The sequence below is a fragment of the Alnus glutinosa genome, chromosome 14 (assembly GCF_958979055.1).
Source record: "Alnus glutinosa chromosome 14, dhAlnGlut1.1, whole genome shotgun sequence".
NCBI classification, from domain to species: domain Eukaryota; kingdom Viridiplantae; phylum Streptophyta; class Magnoliopsida; order Fagales; family Betulaceae; genus Alnus; species Alnus glutinosa.
Genome location: NC_084899.1, coordinates 5,366,435 through 5,385,147, shown reverse-complemented (window position 1 = coordinate 5,385,147; position 18,713 = coordinate 5,366,435). Strand labels below are relative to the sequence as shown.

Below are 18,713 nucleotides of genomic sequence, written 5' to 3'. Positions count from 1 at the left end.
TGCCAAGTAACGTAATCGTTCAAAATCCAATCTGCTTAGCCCGAACGACAACGTTTTGCCAACTGTCCTCTTTTTAGTTTACAGTTTTTTTTTTTTTTTTTTTTTTTTTTTCAAGGAAACCTCATAGAAAGTTCTACTTCTACTCGATTTGAAACTAACTTTAAAATTTAAAAACTCTTAATTTCATCTCTCGATCTTTAAATTTGTTGAAATGCTTCTTTCCGTTAGGATTTGGCTTTAAGTCAGTCGGCAAAAGGGAAAAAATAACCTTTATACCTCTAGAATTGTTATAAAATTTTGAATTTACTTTTGATCAATTTTTTTTAAAAAAAATTGAGACTCTGGTGACCCACGGCTAGGTCACAAGAACGCGGGTCAGAAGACCCACGACTGTGAGTCGCAAGGTGACCCACAGGTCCTTGATTTATTTATTCACAATAACTGTTAAGATTTAACATCAAACCCTAACGGATAAAGGAAATTGCATCAAATTAAAAGTTTGAGTGTTGAAATTGAGAATTTTTTAACTTCATATGATAGTTTCAAATCGAGTGAAACTTCATGAGTGTTTTTGTGAAGTTTCTTTTTTAAATGTTCGACACTTTATTTTTGATCCGATAAAGATATCCTACACACAATTACACAAGTTTAACAAATAGCTCAAAATATTTTTCATAAAACTTTTAACACTTTTTTTTAAGAATATTTTGACAACATAAGTAGTTATCTTTTACAAAGATAAGTGCTAACTTATCATTTTAAACATTTTTTTTTTTAAGAGAGAAAAAAAAAAAATAAAAAAATTAGAGTGAGCACTTTCAATGAAAGAAAGAGGTAGCCGCTCAACAGAGAAGGGGTAGAAATGTGGCCACCTCTATTTGGATCAGAAATAGTATGATCACCAAAGTAAGTCAAGAGTGGTTACACAGACAGGTAACCAGGACAGAGGCGGCTCTCCTCCACTATTAAGGGTAGCCACACAACCCCCCTTCTTTCTTTTTTTTTTTGAAAATAGTAATAATAATAATGAGTAAAAAATCAACTCTCTCTCTCTATATATATATATATGATTGTGACACATCATGTTGGAACTAAATTACGAAAAAAAAAAAAAAAGCGTTGAAATGTCAAGCATTTATTATTGCTCAAATCATTTATTATTATTCAAATATACTAACAAACATATTCTTAGCGAAAAGGAATTTATCCTCATTTGCATTATTAGCCCTCACAAAATTGGCTATTTGCATCAAAAAGTACGTTTTTAACCTTATGCTTGCGCTTGGGCACCCAAATTTGGCAATTGATGGCTATAACTATCACCCAGGAACTGATCAACCACCAACAGGGATATGAACAGATGAACCCAACACAAGCAAAGAGACCGAGTGCCATAGCATTTTCCTTTCTGCCCTTTAAGATAAACAGATGAACCCAACAACACAAGCAGTGAGACTCGAAGAAAATGCTAGAAGCAGCACCACTTTCTTTCACTTCCCTTTTGTTTCCAAATCCTCAACGATGACAAAACGGAAAACGTAAGAGGATTAAAAAAGAAGGTAGAATATAACAACCGCGAAGATAAAATAATCACGTAAAAAATCCAGGATGAATTTCATGTACCCTTCTTTGATTTAAAGAAGGCAATGATAAAAATAAATAATACAATATACCCTCCATGATTGAATAATGGTACTAGTTAAATGTAATTAGGATAATATGGGGAAAGAAATGGAAAATGGCATCTATAGCACGAAACATCAAGTGCTAGGGGCCCCCTCGTTCCAAGAATCATCAGGAACTGTCTCCTCAATCAGCAACTCAAATCTTTTAGCCGGACAAAATATGTCCGCGATAAAAATGAATCACTTCCAATGGTGACTAAGAAAAAATGCCTGTACAAAGAACGGCGTAAACAATCAGGGGTAATTTTTATCGCATGGAAAAAAAAAATTAAACATGAAGCAAATTAGCAATCCTGTAAATCAGACTGCTGCGCCCTTATTTAATGCCACAGCTTACTACAGAATCCATTTCGTTGCCTCTTGGTGGATATAATATCTGAAAAGGAGTCAACCAATTGTCCTGCTAAGCTACTTGGATCATCAATCATTGTTTGAATAAATGTGTTCACCACCCTACGTTCTTGCTCTGTTGATCTCAAGCTAAACCATGTTAACAATTTCAATCTAAATTCCTGTTTAATGTGACCCTCACATTCCAGCAAACGGATTATCTTCACACAGTACTCAAAGTTCTCATCCAAGCAAGATGAAGCGTTGGAGATTCGGAATGGTGACCCGTTTATCAAAGTGCTGTCACAATCATGCGTCTCATTAGAGTTTGCTGCCCTTTTCCTGCAAAACTCCGCCCGGGAATCAACGGCTGGGACTTCCACAGCTGCCCCGTGGTTCCAAGTCTTCGAGTCCCCACTACCGTGTGATCTAGCTAAACCATTCTTCTCTAAGCCATGAGATGCGGCGTCATCATCTGCCTCAACAGCCTGCTGCAAAGTGCATCCATTATCCTCATCCCTAGAGGAATCAAATGGAGGGGTGAGCTCTTCATTCAAATCTGGCACTGAAACAACATTCAAGTCAAGCCCGCGTGAAACAAAAGGTGACCGTTCTTCTTCAACAGTTTCAGGCTTGATCGCCTTGCTTAATACACAGCATTTTTCAACCTCTGGACTGCAAAACCCCTCAAAGCAGCCTTGCTCTTGAGCCCAAGCAAGATGCAGAAACTTTCCAAGATCCCGAACCTTAAATCCAGAAGAAAAACCAACTTCTGTTGTATTCTTGGGCTCCCTCTTGGCAATAGAAGAATTGCCATCAATAAGGGGATTCTCCTTCTTACGGTTCATGGCAACTGCAGAATTAGGATTCTTGTGAATTATCTCAACACTCTTGGTAAAGCACTTGGCCTCAGAGTGACCCAAATCGCCACCCTCTGTATAAGAAATTATTCGGAAGTTATATTCTGTGCAGGGCTGCAAATTGGAGATCATAATCCTTCTCTTAGCTTTCGGAAAGTCACAAATGGGCTCTTTTGTGTGTGTGTCTTCTCTACTTTTAAAACACCAGAGCTTGTATCCCTTAATATCATCAGATGATGCATTAGACAGCTCAATCAAGATAATCACAACAGAGGATGATGTTACTTCTTCAAAAAAGAATTTGCAAGCAGCAGGTAGTGAATCTTCTGCAAAAGAAACGAAGAAAATTAGTTAAATCATTTTCATATACGTATTCCCGAACAATTAGAAAGATGAAGATGACAAATTAGGAGGTTCCCCAACCTCTGCAATTTGAATTCACATCAGAAACAGTGGCCAGCCATTCATCTGCTTTCTCGATTGCAAGAGAACAGAGTTTCTGCACATCACCTGCAATAGAGAGTCTGCTGACAATGCCACGTGCCATCTTGGCAGATACTCCATTCATAGGACCCACTTCAGTTTCTAGTTTAGCCTTCGCATCTTTTACAATCTCATGCAGGTCTTTAAACCTGGATGTCCCTTCAAGGAGCCTGAAACTCAAGTATATCCTATAACAGAGAGCATCAACACGGCGAGCATCCTTTGCTATTATTAGCTGCTTCTTCCAACATCTGAGATAAAATCACAACATTCCCATCAAGCCAAGGCTAAGAATCTATTACCAGAACACAAAAGAATAACTCGTGGCCACTGCTCTATATAATTCCATTCCATCTCAAAATGGAATAAGAGGGAAGATCTCATATTCAACAGCCACTTAGTTCACTAAGGCCCTGTTTATCTCATCAAAATCATTTCCAGCAAAAAGATTTACATGCAATATTAGTGATTGTGATGCTAAATGCTTCTTTTAGTGCTGGGAAAACAGTATAAAGATCGCTCCCCAAAATTCTTATAAAAAATTTAAAACAAACAGAAAACCAATTAAAGGGCACGCTCTAAAATTGGACCACATGAACTACAAAATTGGCAACAATTAAAGAGGTGGCTGACAAAAGATGATTCATAGCTGGCCAACAACTTCCAGAGGAAAGGCCAGAGAACAGACTGTCAAGTCTCAAGAACTACAATTTCTTCCCTAGCTCTGGAGATGCAAGAAAATCACATACCCAAGTATCCCTGAAACTTTGCCACATGAAGCACAACAATAACTACCATCTAGCTGCATCAATTGCCCAAGATCAACAACCCCCACTTTTTCACATTGAAGAGCACACTCTATGTGACAAGATAATCCACAGGAGTCTCCCTGACCAGATTCAGAGGTGCATACCAACCAAAGACTAGGGTCCTTATTGTCATCAAACAAGTGACAGATACAGCAAGAGCACCTCCTGCAAAATGTGTCATCTATGGATAGAACAGCTCTACAAGCAGAATTTTTACAAATCCATGAGTTTGAATGTTCAAAATCTGGAGACTGTTCTGGGGCTGATGGAAGTCGCATTGGATTTTCCCCCTTCCGTTGTTGCTTCCTAGGAGGCTGATTGTTGGAGCTAGAAGAAGTTTTCCTTGAGTCCTGTTTCTTAATGGTCTTGATAGTAGTCTTATGAAGTTCTGTCATTTTGCTTTTTGATGAGTTTTTCCTTTCCTTATCAAAGCATGTTCGAAGAAGTTCCTTCTTTGGACCAGATTTCAGAAACTCTTGAAGGAGTTCTGGACTTCTTGAAGCGTCATCTGAATGCCCGTTTTTCTCTGGGGTGCTTTGCACACTGGAAGAAAGGCTCTGAACACCAGAAACTATACAAAAAAAGAGAAACCAAATAAGAATATGAAAAATTCCCTGGAGGGAACAGATATTACAAAAAAAACAATGAAGAAAACACAAACTCTAAAAGTATATTATCCATAAATGCGGGTACTGACATCTGTAAAATGTCAATTATCTAAATGTCTTCTCACTTTTTTTCTTTTAAAGCAAAAAATAATTGCTGCTTGCTTATTTTATTTCTCTTTATATAATCAATTGGATCTTAATCCAACATTTTTTTTCCTTATTGATTTCGTTTCTAAGTTAACCTCATTAGTGTTTCTACTCAAACACCTGCATCTTCATCTCAACTACAACAATCTTAGTAGAACCATCATTCAATTCAAAGACCTGAAAAGGTTTTATAAGATTACAAAGTGTCGACTAAGCACCTCGTGGCTATGTCATAATAGATCTGAACACTTGCCCCGGATCAAGATTCCATATCATAATTGTTTTAGTGAAGAACTAAAGAAAATAGAAATCACATTTGCCAACACATTGCTCCACCAATCTAAATAAAATGGAAGAGTACTAGTCCCCCAAAGTTTTCCACCTCTAGTTACTTAAGTTTGAATACAATATAACAGCCTGGAAGATATACAACACTAGCTCTATGCCTTTATTGGCGAAATCCAGCCTAAATCTCTCCTTCCTTAGGACACTAGGGATAATGCTCAAAAATTACAACAATGGATAATAAAAAGGAAGAAATACTCTCATAAAGGAAGGGAGTTCCCAGATAATTACAGTGTTGAATTAGCCAATAAATACAATTGTATTTGTCTGGAATCTCACTTTGTTCCGAGACAAGTAAAAACTCTAAGGAACACAAATGCAGGAATAATTTATCAGCTATGTAGATAACCTATTATAATCACCAAACCCATCATGACACCAGAGAAACCACTGATCCTATATCACCCATCAGTAACTAGTTAAAAGCTCAGTATTGAGACCATAAAAAGGTAACAAACAAAATTGAATCAACCTGGCTGACCCCAATAAACAATTATTTCTTCTATTCAATGTAACTTCTGCTTGTTAATAGATTGTGGCAGATTGAATACCTTTTTATAAGGAAAAAGTGCAATCCTTTCCATTAAAAAAATAAGATCAAATAATCCAATTTGAACCCAAATTCTTATTACATTCAATAGTGGTATATGCATGAAGAGTAGCATTGAATAGTTTGCCTACTTCTAATTTTTTGAGTTTCGGGAATTTTGTTCTTTTTCTATACTTTAGAGGTTCTCTTGTATACTTATGTATACTAAGGTTGCGCCCCTCTACAATTTTAATGAATTTACATTACTTATAAAAAAATTAAAATACCTTGAAACAGGAAAAATAAAATAAAAATCTTAGAAGATCATTTTATTTCGTGAAATGGAACATAATGATAAGTATATCATTTTGGATCATCTTGAACTAAAAAGCATCATAAACAAAACCAGATCATAAAACTGATTATACTTTTTTTTGCAAAAACCAGAGTCTTGTGGAAGACATAACAATTCTTCTCAATTAGAAAAGAAAAATATGAGCTGACATGAAACCCAAACTAAAAAAAAAAAAAAAAAAAAGTTGATTTTTTACAGAAATTAAGGCTTACCTGATCAACAACAGGTCCTTGCTCACTATGAGAAGAAAATGAGGGGAAAAAAATGAAACTGCAGGAGCATTAGGCTGCAGCAGAGGCTCATGGAGAAGCAGCCAGACTTGATATTCAAGACTGCTAGGGTTTAAAAAAGACTAGTATCTTAAACTACAACATTAAAATAGGCCCATGTTTTTACCCTACCACATCCTGGATCAACTAAAATTGAAATTCAGTTTTTGGTTAATGGATCTAATTAGAAACCAGTGACCAAATCCATAAGCTGCAATGGGTCAGACCAAAGACTGGTCTATCACCAGGTCTACTCCTCAATTCAATGGCCTGAACTCATTTATGACGACATGCTATCTGTCTATGCCATTCTATGGCCATAATCCATATAACAGAAAATTTGGGTTATAGATAGACATTCCTTCAACGTACCGTCACTTAATGATAAGAGAATTGAAATAATTTACCACTAATATTAATGGTCTAGCTAACTATCCTTTCCATATTTGGCAGGTCACTTAAGTTCAATAGTCAGTTGCATCAGGCATTTTACAAATCAAGAATTGCAAATTTCAGAGTTTTAAAGTTCTGGTTTGGCTTTCTTCTTTATTTTTATTTTTTTTCTCCTTTGGAAAATTGAAGACACTTTCTAGATGTGCAAAAGCATCAATTAATATTATTTTGGATACAATAGAAAAGAAACATAACTGAAATCTCGATTAATACTATTTAGAAAGAGAATCAATTAATTGATTATAAAACATGACCAATTGCCAAAAAAAGTTAAGAAAATACCAGAGGAGAGACGGGTTGGAGTTGTTAAACAACAACCGAGTTTCATACTCAAAAGTATGAAATTGTGACATAACTTCATGGCCTATACCATAGACATTTTAGAATAATATATACAAGATGCCATCAAATTAAAAACTATCAAGACAAATGTTCCACGATGTAAACATTTCCCCGCTAATAGACATAAACCACAATACCAATGAGTCACAAGTGTTCGTCTTCGTGAATAGCTTCCTTTGAATCCTACATGTTTTCTTACAACTTTTGATTTATTCAGACAGTCTCTGAGAGGCTAATAGCACATAAGAACTAAACTTCCATAAACTAGGGAAATGAAAGAGCCTTACACCAATATTGGGGGCCAAATAGACAACTTCTTTACCAACAACCTTTATGAGGAGCAGAATCAGTTATAAAATAATCCTATAGAAAGTTTTAATAATTAGAGAAATAAGTGTTACTGTAGAATCCTAATTCCATAATCCCTAAGCCAACCAGAACCGCTCAAACTTTGTTGATTGTGCATAACAAATTCCAAGGCAACTATAATATGAGATTCTACATAAAAATGATGTTGCAAGCACAAAATTCCATTTAACATCGGAAGTCTTTCAGCATTTACACAAGGCAACCCAATAACAAAATAATGTTCGTAAGCATAACAGTTTGCACATGCCATGATGAAGAGAAACAAAATTACTTAAATACTAACTAGGACAAATAACTACAGCAACTTAATAAGCAGACTATTTCATTGGCAGAATAACACACACATTGGCCAGAATTGATACAGTAACAACGAAAAACAAAGGTTATCTTTCCCCAAGATCCAAAGTCAATTATACTTCAAATAATAGCACAACATTGAAGTAGAGTACCCCAGTGTCATAAACCACATCATTAATGATGACCACCCTCTTTTGTTTTTTTCTACAGCTAGCCACCTGTTATACCAAGAATTAAAAAGGCAACATAAAGACAGTAAAAATTTGTAGCTAAAGAGAAAAATATATGGATAGATCAAAACTGTACCTTTAGCAAGGAATTTATCTTCTAAGTCCATTTTTCATAAGCCACAGACAATAACTGAAGCAGCGCTCCCTCTGACAATAAGCATCAAAAACCTTAGCACATTTATGCATTAGGGTAAGTTTTAAAAAAAAAAAAAAAAAAAAAAAAAAATCCATTCTAGCTAGAAATTTCTACTAGTATAGCTACTTCTCAACTTGGTTGATGAGGAAGGTACGAAAAAGGGAACTAAAACTGTACATTGCTAAGTTTGGATATTGAATCTTAATTTTTTAGCTGGATGCAAAACCACAATTTCCATTCACATCGAGTTGACTTGGCTCCCTCAACTACTTGGCTTAGCTGAGTTCAATTTTTATGAAAAAAAGAAGAAAAAAAGAGAACCATAGGAGCCAAAGATCTATTTCTGGCTATATCCTCCATTTTCTCATGACAATAAGTCAAACAAGAGATGTTTTGGCTTTCCTTGCCCCAATGCAGATCATGAATTTCAACCGCATAAACCGAGAATTACAACGCAAGGCTACAAAAATAAGTATTTGAATCTTTAGAACAACAAAATAATCAGCATCAACAATAAGAAAAAGAAAAAGAAAAAACTACTTTTGCTTTATAAGAAGGTCACGCACTCCCATGCAACTTGAACGCAGCCAAAATGAAAGACCTTTCCATCATATTCTTAAGCAGAATTCGAAACCAAAAGCATTCTTACTTTGATTCCTTAAAACGCTTGCAAGCAAAAATACTTACGAAAAACAAAAGCAAAAGAAAACATTCAGAACTGAAACAAATTCTTCGCAATGGAACCGAAACCAGCATATACGAGGAGCAACTTAGCGTCTTTAAGAGTCTTCCGCATATACATTGTGTGGATTAACGGCAAGATAAACCAAAAACGCTCTGTGAAAACAAAATAATCTAAACACGGGAATTTAAGCGGAGAGAATGATATAAAGTTACGAAATTTGAGAGTGAATGGGAATATAATTTCACAAAACCAAAGCATAATGAGATTAAAATACAGAATCGAGAATAAAAAGAACGGATCTGGGCACAGGAGGAGTCCAAAAATCACGAAAATTGCTTCGTTAAACATCGAAAAGAAAAACGAATCCTGAAAGAAGTACCTGCGTAGAATGGGAGCGAATCTAGGGTTTCGACACGCCAAAGCCAAAGAATTCGCTTCGAGAGAGCATGAATCCAAAAGAGACAGCGAAGAGAGAAAGTTCTTCGTTTTTGTTAGTTGGGTTGTGAGAGAGAGAAAAAAAAATAGAGAGAGAAAGGTGCTTGTACTAGTTGTTCACGTTTAAGGGGGGGGGGGGGGGGGGGGGAAGAGGGGAAAACTCACGCGCGTGTGAGGAGCGTTCAGGAACCTGGATTAGTTTGAAAGCAGCGTTGGTTCTGCGGAGTGGAAAAAATACATGAAGCACTGCCCGGTTCTGTGATTGGTGAGTGGCCGCCAACGCACTTTAATGGCGCGTGAGAGTAACATTATCCTCAGCATACTTAAATAAATACCCCACCTTTTTATAATTTTATTCACCAGGGTTTGTTGGAAACGAATAATGTAATCAAGTCCATGTCATTGGCAATTTAGTGCATGCGGATTCGTGGGTTATGATGATCCGATTTGGACCGTCGGATCGAACGCCTCCCCAAACCTCAGTTTGTTTTGGACCGCTGAGCTTGGGCTTAATTCCATAACATGGAGTCTTGACTAAGGACCGATTTAATTAGGAAATAAATATCAAGAAATTAATTAATAATTATTGTCGTGGGTTTCATACCAAAGGGGAATCAAAGTTTTAGGAAGTGATCGTGGAGAATCTATAAAGTATTGGAAAGAATCAGTCAGCCAAAGATGCATGTCAAAGTTCAAACATGGGTTTTGTACTTTTTTCTTTTTTTTTTTTTAATTAATTTATTAATTTATATATTTATATATTTATTTAGTTGTATGACTGGGTCACACTTTTTGGTGCTTTTGTACACCCCAATTGCACTTTGTGTAACTTCATCAACCGTCCTTGAAGCCTTATTGGTGGGTGTGTATGTGAATTGACAAGTCTCGGGGTCAGGAAATTATGGGCTGCTGGATCTGCTGTCCTTTGCATGACTTGGAAGGTGCCGATATAGTTCCCCCAACCCAACAAGTCTTTGCCTCGTGCCAATGTGTAAATACATCAGTTCTGGGCATTTTTTTCAAAATCTCTGCATTTTTTTTAATTTATGTTTCGACATAATTTAAATTCGATACAAAATTAGTGATTTAGGATTAAAAAGTATGACCCGTTTAATTAAAATGAGTTGAATTATAACTGACACATATAGTTTTATACTCATGTTTCGACACGGCTCGAACCTGACACTCGACATAAGGTTGTCAATTTTTTACATAACCTACGAACCTAACACAAAATTTACGAGTTATAGTTAAAGGGTATGACTCGTTTAATTAAATACGACAGGTTAGAGTTGGCCTATGTAGTTTTATATACTCATGTTTCATTGACTCGTTTAATTAAATTGATCGGATTAGAGTTAACACATATAATCTTATATATTTATGTATCGACACGACCTAAACTCGACACACGAACACGAATTATTATCTATTTGCATAATAAATATATTATTATATTAATTAAACAATTTAAATGGCATGTCATTATGTAAACCTTTACACAAAAATAAAATAAAATATTAATCATAAAATTACTCCTCTCCATCTGTCCATTCCGATTCCGCAGTTAAACAATTAAGAATGGCTACAACGAAAGGGCGTACGTTTTATTGGCCTTAACAATTAAGAATGGCCCTAGAAGTACTGCACGCTTTTGGCCATATTATAGGGAAGTTAGGAACCCCATAATATATCTGGTTCAAGGCTAATGGTGATGATGGGTTGGCAAGATATAACATTATATTATACAAGTAATATATAATATGACCTTTTTCTATAATTTAGGGACATTAATAAGAGACTAGCTGCACATACTCTAACTGGCTAGCCAAGGGACGTACTTTGATAATGAGTGTGGGCATGTTGGCCATACAAATGGCCCTAGCTGTGCACGCTTTTGGCCATTATGAAAAACATGAGTACTCTATTAACGTCACGTCAAATGTTGACGTAGGCATTTGAGTTTGAATTATGTTGAAGGTTGGCAATGTTTTACGTTATACTTGGGAATTTCATATCAACTTAATATAAAATTAAAGAGTTAGTATTAAAGAGTTTAATATTTTTAATTAAATGAGTTGGGTTAAGGTTGATTTATATTGTCTTATATATATGTTTTAACGCGACTCAAACTCAATATACGACATACAATTTTTGACATGACCCATGAGTTCAATACAAAATTAAATGATTATGGTTGATGGGTTTGACCTGTTTAATTAAATTGGTCTGATTATAGTTGACATATGTTACGTGAATGCGTAATGGATCTAATAACTCGACCTTCGGGAAAAATAAGAGCAAAATCCTGCTTCTTGTTTTTACCTATTTTTCTAATTTGGAGAAACTATCAGTAGGAAATTATTAGATCCTAAGACTCTTTATCAAACACAAAGTTTGGGTTTAGAATGATACCTCTTATTCAAACAATTTATCTTCTTAAATAGATGACATACTAACCTAAGATTGAACCATAGCTCGGAATACTCCTATCACGACTCAACAAGTGTGGATAAACATCCACTCAAACCTATCTAATAGGAAGTATTAACATAAGACTCAAACTAATCTAATAGAAAGCAACAATAACTAACCTCATAGAAAGCAATAGCATAACTCTACAAATAACTTATCCTTATTAGAGAAAAACTCCTAATTACATGCACTTAACAAACCTAAACTCACTACATGACTATTGTCATACTTTCTTATTTCTATCACGTCCATATCACAACAACAATATATATATATATATATATCTTGACACGACCCAAACTTGAACCGTCATCTTATTTAATCCAACATATTTAATCATACGGTTAGACTTTTTGACTTTAATTTTACGTTAAATTCATATCAAAAATAAATTAAAAAAGAAAAAAAGAAAAAAAAGAGAAATATTCACACAAACGTTTGTCCTTGTCGTTCACCTGCGCGAAAGGGGAAACACGTTAAAGGCTTGCCAACGACGAAGGCACGGGCACCTTTACATACAAAGCTTCGTCAGGTAAACATGCAGTAAACTGGTAGGAGGGAAGCTTGCGCCACTCTGATCATGACAGCGAGAATACGCTTGTGAGGCTGCAGCTTTATGAGCGTAGCTTAAATTGAGTGGTGTTCCTGCTTTCACCTCACGGTGATTGTAGGGCAAAAAATGGGGTATTTTTTCACCCACCACCTAAAAACATGAATGCAATGCATGCCCACAACTTTTCTCACAGCACCACGCGGAAACACAAATATAGAAAAGCTTTCAGAGGGGAGAACATGTATTGCCATTATTGAGTTCAAAGCCCTTTATTGGTCCACTTTCGGGTTTCGTTCACTTGATTCAAACTGGCCGGGCTCGAGCAGAATATTATTTATTTAGAGGTATACGATCACTAGTCTGACTCTTCTGCCACGAGAATCAAACCCCAAGTCCCAGATCTGGATCCTACCGAAACGATTAAAATATCATTAAATTTGTTTTCTCACTCTCCCTTTTAAGTTTTTTTTTTTTTTTTTTAATGGTTTGATGAAAAACTTGAATATTATTTTGATTATTTAAAGGGAATAGTAATAGGGGATAGCTAAAATGATGATGCTGCTGGGGTGCTTAAAATAGAGAAAAGTAGTTTGTAGCTATTTTGGCTAATAAACTTTGGTGAGGCTTCTAAAAATGTTTTAATCAATAATGAAAAATGATACAAATTCATTCTCTATCTATCTCATTTTCAAATTTACCATTAGATTTGTACGACCTACATTGCATTACATAAATCCAATGGTAGATTTGAAACTCGGTTTTATAGAGACGTGTAGAAGATGATTAGGGATGAATGTCTAACATGTTCCAATCCAAGATAATGTCAATCGGAGCATTAAATTCAAGATATTTGTGTATCGAGATATGATACGTTTACAAATTTTGTATAACTCTTGTACAACCTTTTTTGAAAATAAGTATTATATCTGTTTTTCTATATGTGAATCCTACATATCCAATGATTGATTTAAAAAAAAAAAAAAAATTGTTAGAATTGTACAAAAGTTGTAAACATATCATATCTCTTTGTTATCAAGTTCTTGTAATCTTGTTATTATCTTATCTCTATAAAGTTATAACTCAAACAAATTGTAGCTATCCGTAACTCAAAATATCTATCAATAAAGTGTTGTCCCTAAATGATATTATCTTATCTCTATAAAGTTATAACTCAAACAAATTGTAGCTATCTGTAACTCAAAATATCTATCACTAAAGTGTTGTCCATAAATGATGAGGTATAAGCCAGATAATGGACAATACTTATTTGTACTTAAAAACTTTCCACAAAATAGGCATGATTTGCCGGCCTGTGATATTTTTCAATTGGCAAATAAAATTTGAACCACTTCAAATCTTCAATGATTTATGCATTTGACTTTTCTGGATGCAATGAAGAGAAACACAAACCAACAATGGTCATCTGATGCTTCTGAAGACAATGATAAATAATGATCACTAAGGCCACTTGCATGTCTCCAATTTAATTGTTTCTTGTTTCTTTTATGCTAGATTTAAGAATTCTTGTTTTGGTCTCATCCTCTTCTCTTTTTCTTACAATTACAAAAGAACAAAAAAAGAAAAAAAAATCTCATTTTTTCTATGGATGAAAATGAAAGAAGAAGAGAGGAAAATTACAGGGGCGAATCAGCTATCAAGTCATAGATGAAGAAGAGGAAGAGAATCACCAGCACTCCTTCCAAAGAAAAAGGAAGAAACAACCCATTTGGCAAAGGTTTAACTGCTGCCCAGCTTGAGCATACACACAGCTGCCATCGAAGAGGGATCATTTCCAATAGCAACATCCAAATTGATCTTAAGAGAATATTTTTTTTTTTGAAGGGCAGGAACAAAGTTTGATGCTACAAGGAATAAATATTTTTCTGTAAAGCTAGCTGGTTTTATATCATGCAACATTTATGCCAAATGTGATTGGAATTCTCTCTTTGTTAAATTGTCTGATTTTTTATTTTTTATTTTTATTTTTAAGGTTGCTTGGCTATCCATCAAAAGAAAATTAAAAATAATGTTACACACACTTTCACTTCTCCATATCTTTAAGTTACTTTTAAAACTATCGGGTTAAATTAAAATACAATAAAGATACATATTAAAGTCAATAATAATAATTAATTAAAAATGTCAAGTCAGTATTAATTATATCTAGCATTTTCCTTTAGGTAAAAGCGTGATTTAGTGCAAGTGACGAAGACAGCCTTCAATCATTCTCCTGCTATGAACAACTATCGTACCAATATTTACTATTATCCATAGTTAATTGCTCAATCAATCACTTTTTTTAATGCATGATTGAGACATGATAGTGTAGCTTCTATTTTTACACACTAATCGATGCCAGGAAGGGACCAATCGGAACGTGCGTACTGCTATTTATAGCTGGAATACATTTTTCCTTTCCTTTTCGTCAAAATCCACTGCTTTCTATTTTCAAGCCCTAACGATCTAAGTATCTAACAGCACAAGCAAAGTGCACGTAGAGAGAGAGAGAGAGAGAGAGAGAGAGTTTCCCCCTAAAATTCTAAAGTGAACATTCAATTGACTCATAAAGTTTCTCTGCCTTACTTTAGGATATGTAAAACCCCCCCCAAAAAAAAAGAAAAAAAGAAAAGAAAAGAAAAGAAAAGAAAAAAGAAGCAATCAAAATTCAAAACTAACGGTAATCTAGCTTCATGTCGCAAATTTGGTAGCCATAAGGAATAATAGCAATTAAAAAAGTATAATTATAAATTAAAGAGAAAGGGAAAACCGTCTGATTCGTTACCAAGAAAAAGTGAGATGAGTGCGGATACAAAGCGGGGCATATTACCCTAATTTAGATACAATCAGCTAACAGTTTACTTTGATTCCGTAAGTACTTTCAGCCCTAGAGGAGGGAACATTTATCACATAAACTAGTCCAATAAGCAGCGAATAGATGCCCTGCAGAGGAGGGAAACCAATTAGTAGTCTGTTGCCAGTTGATCCACAAAAAGATGTTACTCAAAAGCTCGACTGTCATGAAGTCAACTAGTTAGCTGTTATTCAAAAGTCAAACAACCTACTTTATGCATTGTAAATACAAAAAAAAAATATGGTGTGATAAAATGCTTAACAGTTGAATACAGAGAATGAGAATAATTCATCTAATTTTTAATTAACATGAAGAAGATAGCTTGAAGGTGAAGCAAAATCAAGGCAAAACAATGAGCTGTTCGTTTTAAAAGTATGGACAATGACTTGTGGGCCTAAGAAAAGGCTCTAAAGATAATAATAATAATAATGGTAATAATAATAAAAAAGGTTATCTTGATCCAAAACCAAGCCTATAAACAATGTGCTTGGTAATAACCGCAAGCATAAACAGTAAGTAAACACATGGGCCTAAAATCTTAGTCACCAACATTGAAATTTCAATTAGAAAAAAAAAAAACAATCAAACTTTCTACGAATTGGCTACCTAAAAGTAAAAGTGCACCCAACCACTCTCTCCATAACCAACTAGAGAAAATAAGAGAACAAGATTAAGTATCCCTACCAACAGCATATACAAAGTGGAATGAATGTTTTTTAATCTCTAACCGAAGCTTTAATATGTGAAGTAAGATTTCAAATTATAATCCAAGTAATAGGCAATCTTAACTCTCAATGGCAAACTACATAGGCCTTCGGAAAATTATGGAAATTCACAGAAGTTAAAATTCAAATGCTTACACGATTGCTTCCGGCATCCAAGAAACAAAATCATGTATACTTTCCATTATTTATTATCTTTTTCAAGGAGTCCACATTGGTGGAGTCAGTAATGAAATTAGCAGGTCTTCTAGCTCATGAGGTAGTTTTTTACCCTTTTTTTTAAAAAATAAAAAATAAAAATTATGTTATATTTATTCTTAATATACTTATTAAATGGGTCGTTGGGGTAGCTCATCAAATCCCCAAGCTGTGAAATTACATTAGTTGTGTGGAAATGTTATCATGACACTGAAAATTAAGATTGGTAGACCCTTTTGCAGATGTTTCCAAGCAACAAAAGTTTTTCCAAAAATAAGATAAAAAGGAACACCAAAAAGGAAAGTTGAGAATGAACATGATATAAAAATACCAGAAGAAAACAGAGATAAGAAAAAGGTCTAGAATTGCATAATCAAGTAAAAAGATAATAAAAGATCCTCACAACAAAAAGCAAACAAAAACCTAAATGACAAATAGTATGGCCAGAAATGGTATTGTACTATATTCAAATGTAAGTAATATACTTTATCAGCATAAAGGAACACACACACACAACAACAACAACAACAACAACAACAAAGGAAGAATATCCCACACCCTAATCGTATCAAATCTATCTAAAAGGCCTAAATAAATCTGTCTATCACTGTCTAAAACCATTCTTTGTCATTGTAAAATGTTGATTGCTTGTGGTGATTGGGGGCTCCTTTGTTTGTATATTATACCAGTTTCCTTTCCTTCAGGTTTGTGCTGGCGAGCAAGGAGGACAAGGACAGGACAAATTAAAGAGATGCAATTTTTCACACATATTTATCACACTCATTTTACACCGGCTGACATGTCATATTTTAAATGACTTTTATTTTTATTTTTTTTAAGTAGCTAACATGAAAAGCTGCTTAAAACACGTCACGTCAACATCAGCAGATATGAAATGAGTGTGAAGAGTAGCATTGGTTTAAATCAAAATGAGTAAATTATACTAAAGCCACTGAGTACAGAAAAAAGGCAATCACGAATCAAAAGGCTTAAAAATGTATCAAGTCAGCAATAATAATATTAAATCACCACCAGACCATGAGTTTAAGAATAATATAGAATGGTGAATATCCAAAAACCCACTAAATCCAAACTATTAGGCAGTTTCATATGAGTTTATTTGGTAAGTAATTGTGTTGTGGAATATTTGTGTGTTGTATAGTAAGAAGTGATTGATGTGATATAAAATTTGAGAATGTTTTATAGAAAAGTAAAAAATAAATAAATTTGTAGTCAATTTTTTTATTTGAATAGTAATAAAATATGATTGATGTGATATAAAAAGTGTAAAAAAGTTAAAATGTTTTTGATTTTTTTTTTTTTTAAGAGAAGTAAAAAGAAAAAGAGGGAGAATTGGGAATAGTTTGTCAAACAAGCGTATAGCTTCCAGGTTCACCAGAACTAGTTCCCAAGCTAACCAGTAACCACTCGTAAAAAGTACAATTACCAAACACTTCTTAGCCCTCAAGCACAGTGACAAATTAGGGAACTTTCCGGATATGTCATTATTTGCAATTTGGGTGGTGCTCAGGAAAAGAACACATTGGAGCCAGTGACTCTAAAGACAAATAATAAATCCATGACCAAACAAACAGATTCATATTAAAATTTAAAAGTAAAACTAAAACATATTGCAATTATTTATTCATGCTACACAGAATAATCCTGTAAAATTCAGGAATAATCGAGGTATAGAGCACAAATTCGATTCCATTTTCAAACAAAAAGAAAAAGAAAATCAATAATTCATGAAATTTCAGAGATAATTCAATAATTTAATCCAAATGCTTCAAACGTAAGCCATGAACAATCTAATTAGCACCAAAACGTCTATCAATGCGACAAAGAACACAAACTTTCCTCTCGAATTCCTCGCCCAAACCAAAACCCTAACAAGACCGAAGCGAATCGAATTGAATTTGAAAAAGACCCAAACCTCTCACGAAGCCGAGTGCTTGCCCTCGCAAGCGGGGCTTTCGTCGAAGTTCTTCGAGGGGTACTTGGCGGTGACCATCCCGACCTCGAACACCAAGTCCTCGCCGCTGGACCGTATCCCGGTAATGGACCACCACTGGAAGAAGGCCCGAACACGAATCCCGTTGATCTCGGCAATCCGACCCGACACGATCTTTCCGGTAATCCTCTTAGAGTACGTGGCCAGGTAGTTGTCCGGTGGAAGAGTGACTTTGCACGCGCCGCCGATGTCGACCAAGAACTCGCCGGAGGTTTTGTTTATGGAGTATCCCTGAACGGTGGAGGGTAAGAGGCCGATTGGAAACCCGTAGTTCGTGAGCTCCGTGTGGACCGCCGACGGGTTTGGTTTCGGTGTCCGGTTCTGGTCGGGCTTTTGGGAAGAGAGGGGTAAGAGGAAGAGGATAAGGACGAGGATGGAGACGAAGAAAATGGAGGATTTTGGGGTCATGGTGCAATTTTCTCTTTTGTTGGGGGTGTTTTTTTTTTTTTTTTAATGCTTCTTTCCTCTCTGGATGTGTTTATGTATGTGGTGGCAACTTGGAGACGACTCTGAAGGGTGGACTGGAAACGAAG

The 18,713-nt window shown here is 35.1% G+C and overlaps 2 protein-coding genes across 5 annotated transcripts; both read right to left on the bottom strand.

Moving 5' to 3' along the window:
* Positions 1 to 1,567: 1,567 nt before the first annotated feature.
* On the bottom strand, positions 1,568 to 9,471 carry LOC133857239 (VIN3-like protein 1). 4 transcript variants are annotated; one of them, XM_062292429.1, is made up of 6 exons: positions 9,312 to 9,471; positions 8,188 to 8,258; positions 4,108 to 4,738; positions 3,299 to 3,609; positions 2,023 to 3,201; positions 1,568 to 1,895 (listed from the first exon to the last, which is right to left on the bottom strand). In XM_062292429.1, exons 2-6 carry the CDS (start codon positions 8,216 to 8,218, stop codon positions 1,882 to 1,884), a joined length of 2,166 nt encoding a protein of 721 aa, XP_062148413.1. In that variant the 5' UTR covers positions 8,219 to 8,258; positions 9,312 to 9,471; the 3' UTR covers positions 1,568 to 1,881. The 4 variants fall into 4 exon arrangements, with proteins under 4 accessions (XP_062148413.1, XP_062148414.1, XP_062148411.1 ...); XM_062292430.1 differs by adding an exon at positions 8,034 to 8,099 and having other exon boundaries at positions 1,568 to 3,201; positions 9,312 to 9,433; XM_062292427.1 differs by having other exon boundaries at positions 1,568 to 3,201.
* A 5,645-nt stretch (positions 9,472 to 15,116) lies between these two features.
* LOC133857945 (uncharacterized) lies at positions 15,117 to 18,646 on the bottom strand. The gene is made up of 2 exons (XM_062293337.1): positions 18,103 to 18,646; positions 15,117 to 15,335 (listed from the first exon to the last, which is right to left on the bottom strand). The coding sequence occupies exon 1, from the start codon at positions 18,586 to 18,588 to the stop codon at positions 18,106 to 18,108; it is 483 nt and encodes a 160-aa protein (XP_062149321.1). The 5' UTR covers positions 18,589 to 18,646; the 3' UTR covers positions 15,117 to 15,335; positions 18,103 to 18,105.
* Positions 18,647 to 18,713: the final 67 nt, after the last annotated feature.